General features: G+C 34.2%; 1 protein-coding gene across 4 annotated transcripts in view; it reads left to right on the forward strand.

Annotated features, from left to right (window-relative positions):
• LOC109304855 overlaps positions 1 to 1,285 on the forward strand; it is a 116,003-nt gene extending 114,718 nt beyond the window's left edge. For all 4 annotated transcript variants that reach the window (XM_019527686.1, XM_019527684.1, XM_019527687.1 and 1 more), the window contains one exon: positions 635 to 1,285. In XM_019527686.1, coding sequence (XP_019383231.1) covers positions 635 to 697 — 63 coding nt within the window. In that variant the 3' untranslated portion in view covers positions 698 to 1,285. The remainder of the gene's footprint in view (positions 1 to 634) is intronic.
• Positions 1,286 to 3,800: the final 2,515 nt, after the last annotated feature.

A 3,800-nucleotide genomic window follows, 5' to 3' on the forward strand; every position in this document is an offset into this window, starting at 1 on the left:
CCTCCCGCCCCCCACATACACACAATGCACCAGAGTACAGATGAATGCTGAACTGACTGTAAATATTTGGGAGGCAAGGGGTTGTATGTTGGGGAGGGTTTTTTGCCGGGGAGGTGGTCTTTTATTGAATCAACAGCATGGTTGGGAGAGATTTTAGACAAGCTTTTAGGCACAAAGTACCCTTCTTCAGGTAGGTATCCTCTCGCATATTTCCTGGACCATCACTGGTACAACATCAGTTGAATACTGCATGTAAATATTTAGGTCATTTAAGCAACCTTAAATATTCTGATTCATGTGGAAGCAATGAAAAGCTGAATATTAGTTTTGGCTTGCTGTATGGAAAATTGACAGATTTCCTTGGAAAATTGGAAGATTTCAGTTATGTGCAAGCTGCATTTTCCTGTCAACAAGTATTACATGAACATTTCTGTCCAGCTCCAATCAGAAAAGAGAAGGCTGAACCAAACTTACTGCTTATTTTAATATTAAGTTATGTTCTAACAAGCTGTTTCAACTAAAATGTTGTTTAGACTAATTACAGATTTATGTTGCATACAATAATTTTAATACAACTGTATGGTTATATATCCATTTTCTTTCAAATAAAATTAAACTACTTTTTTTATTTTAGGAGGCAAAATCAGCAGTTACTTACTGGATAAATTATGCAGACAAAGAAGAAGCCATTTCCTAAGCTGGAAAACTACAGAAAAAATATAGACATTCAAAATAGGAATAATCAAGTGCAGTTTTGTATTTGTAGATCAAAGTGCTACATAACTTGCAGACTCTGATATGCAAAATATGAAATCTATATACTGTCACTTTACTTCTTACAATCCTGATCCTAGTTGAAGTAAAGGGGAATTTTGTCATTCATTTCAGTTAGACTACTATTATGTAACATTTAAAAAGATATGGTATATGTGTCTTATTTTATGAAAACCAATAATTTACTGTGGTATTTTGCTAGCTTCTCCCCAGCAAATTGACTTGTGCTACTGTAGTGAAGACTGTTTGTGATTAAATCAGTGATAATTTCTCAACTTGAACTCTCACATGGAGCAGTGACATCAAAGGAAGGAAATAAAGAGAGTAAGTGTACTTTAAGTGATCAATTACTTGGATGCAAGATTTCCTTCTGAGAAAGCAGACAAATTGTTTATGGCAACCCGTTAGAAATGTACTCAGCTTCAAAAATATGCAAGTTCTGTATGGTCTTATAGTAATTTCTCTCTATATAATCCATATTTCAAGTTTCTTAGTACACAACATAAATATGTCTGGCTTTAAAAGTCTAATTATTATTTAATGTATGTAACAAGGGGCTTTTTGTGTGTGGCATGCTGAGATATTGCATTTTAAGTTCATGCAGGCTCTCTCATTTACTGTTGAACAAACATTTTGCAAACCAAAATTACTGGCTCCGAAGAGGTAGGACATTGTGCACTGTGAATGAAGGCACAGAACAGACAGGAGTGGGGATAAGATACACTTATGGAAATCAAACTGAGAGTGTTTATGAGAGAAGGTGAGCTAACTTGCCTGTTTTGAAGTAGAACAATTAAAGTCAGTGGATCAGAGGTTTCCCTCAAACATCACTACATTTACTGAGCACTTGTTTCCCTGCAGAAAAGAAAGATTACTGGTGTTAACTATCTTGCTTGTATCCCTGATTCTTTAGGAAATGTAGTATTGGTGAAGTTTACAGAGGATCAGATTTGTTTTTCTCTGCCTTTTACAGCTATGACTTTTTTTATAAGTTCAGTTTTATGCATGGATGAATACCAAGTATCCGGTATTTCTTTGTATTTAAGTTATTGAAAGGATGGAACTGCTGTTGCAAATTATATTTTATGAACAGTCACCACTGTAAAACTAGTTAAATAAGCAGTCATACTCTTTAGCCTTCAGTAATGGCACCAAAAAGGAATTTCCCATGGATAGACTGCAGCATACTGAAAAAATAACTAAAAATGGCAATCTAGCATCCTCCACACCATGGAAGGAACTAAATTACAGATGCCAATAAGAAAGTACAGCTTAAATAGCCAGAGTATATTTTAATACAAAAATGAATGCTGTTAAACATTTTTAAATAAAAATATAAGTATTAGATCTTAAGACACAAGCATTTAAGAGGTTAGGAAATGAAGAATGTAGCAATAAAACATTTTTGGAAATAGCAAACTCAGATTGCAGTCAGTTCATCACTCCAAGTATGTTGGTTTTAAGAGGCTCTTCAACTACAATGTAAAAAAAATCACATCTATCTTCTCTAAAATTAGTCTTCAGTTCTGAGCTGTTCTTCATGGCTGGTCACCAGGCTTTCAAGTTTCGATTGATGTGTCTGATCCAGTTCAATTACAGAAAAGGTTCCACCAAGATTTAGCATTATTCCACCTCAAGATAACTAGTCTGATTTCTGAACCATGCCATTTTTAATACTAAAAATACAGCAAAGGGAATCCAGAACAAAGTGTTGTAAATCTTATCTATGTCTAGTGAAGAAAATCTCCTAACCTTTATTCAGATGTAAAAGAAAAAAAATGATGGAAACAAATTACATTTTTGCCAGTTGCCAAGAAAGGGAAAATTTCATGCAAAAAACTTACTAGAAGTAGGTAAGTTTTCAAAAGGGATTAGAAATTCTTACAGAGTTTAGTGTGCTTAAAATGTAGAACAAAGGTTGCAAGGAAGATCTGATGGTATATTTTCTACACTTAGCCACTAATAAAAGTGGTCTACTAATTGTTGGGCCCAAGAGTTATATGAGTGGGACTATTAACATGTTGCCTTGTTTTGAAGTATCTGTCTCCATTAACACAGAGCATTGTAATGCAGATTACTTTGAAATGCTGAATACTCTGCAGTAGTACTGGGAAGAGGAAAGTCCCCCTAAAGAGAATTGATATTAGACAGTTATCAGCAAAGATTCTGTAACAATTACTGTTACTTTTGAGATTGTAAATATTGTTCTAGAAAAGGAAAGATTTATTCAGTTGCCATCAGCACTTGAAACTTCTTTTTCATTTTTCACAAGAGAATCAGATTCACATAAGGAAGGTTTTACTCATGTCCCAATTATTATACATTAAAATAAGAACACAGACTTTGGTACTTACACATTTTTAAAAAAGGTATCTCCTTTCCACTGAGCCCTTAAATGTCACCTGAAAATTAAAATAATCAACAATTAGAACTGTGGGAAACCCTCTGGTCAAGTCATTTTTCCTTGGAAAGCAATTTTAAAAATCAGCAAAATAGGGAGTGCTAATAAGTGTGCAGGCTTACAATAGCCATTGCAAATTTAGGTTATATTAAATAAATGCCTATGCCTGTGGCACTAAAAAATTAAGATTCTAAAAGCCAAAACTTTCAATTGTTGTTTTTATCCGAGAGGAAAGTACAGCATGCAACCTAGTTAGTTTTCTGATACAGAACCAGAATAACCAAAGAAGTGCAGCAATTTCTTTGTATGTACAAAACTGCAAGGGCATTTGCATTCTTGATAGGTGTAGACTAATTGAACATGATTAACACTACTTATTTTAGTCAGAAAGTTAATATCCTGGTTTATTTTTTCTTCCTTTGTTCTCTTCCACAGGTATTTTCTCTCCATCATTCCTAACTCAACTTCTCTTCTTCATATATTTTCATCCTTTAGTTGTTCACTCTTTTTTGCTCCCTATAATTCCACAGCCCTGTAATTTATCTTTCCTGATGCGCTTCTCTTGCCCATTCTCACTGAGCATGTTGTCCTTCCTTTCTGATAACAGTTTTGGTTCTTCAGTCCC

This window comes from Gavialis gangeticus, unplaced genomic scaffold (assembly GCF_001723915.1).
Source record: "Gavialis gangeticus isolate Ggan-Ray unplaced genomic scaffold, GavGan_comp1, whole genome shotgun sequence".
Classification (NCBI taxonomy): domain Eukaryota; kingdom Metazoa; phylum Chordata; order Crocodylia; family Gavialidae; genus Gavialis; species Gavialis gangeticus.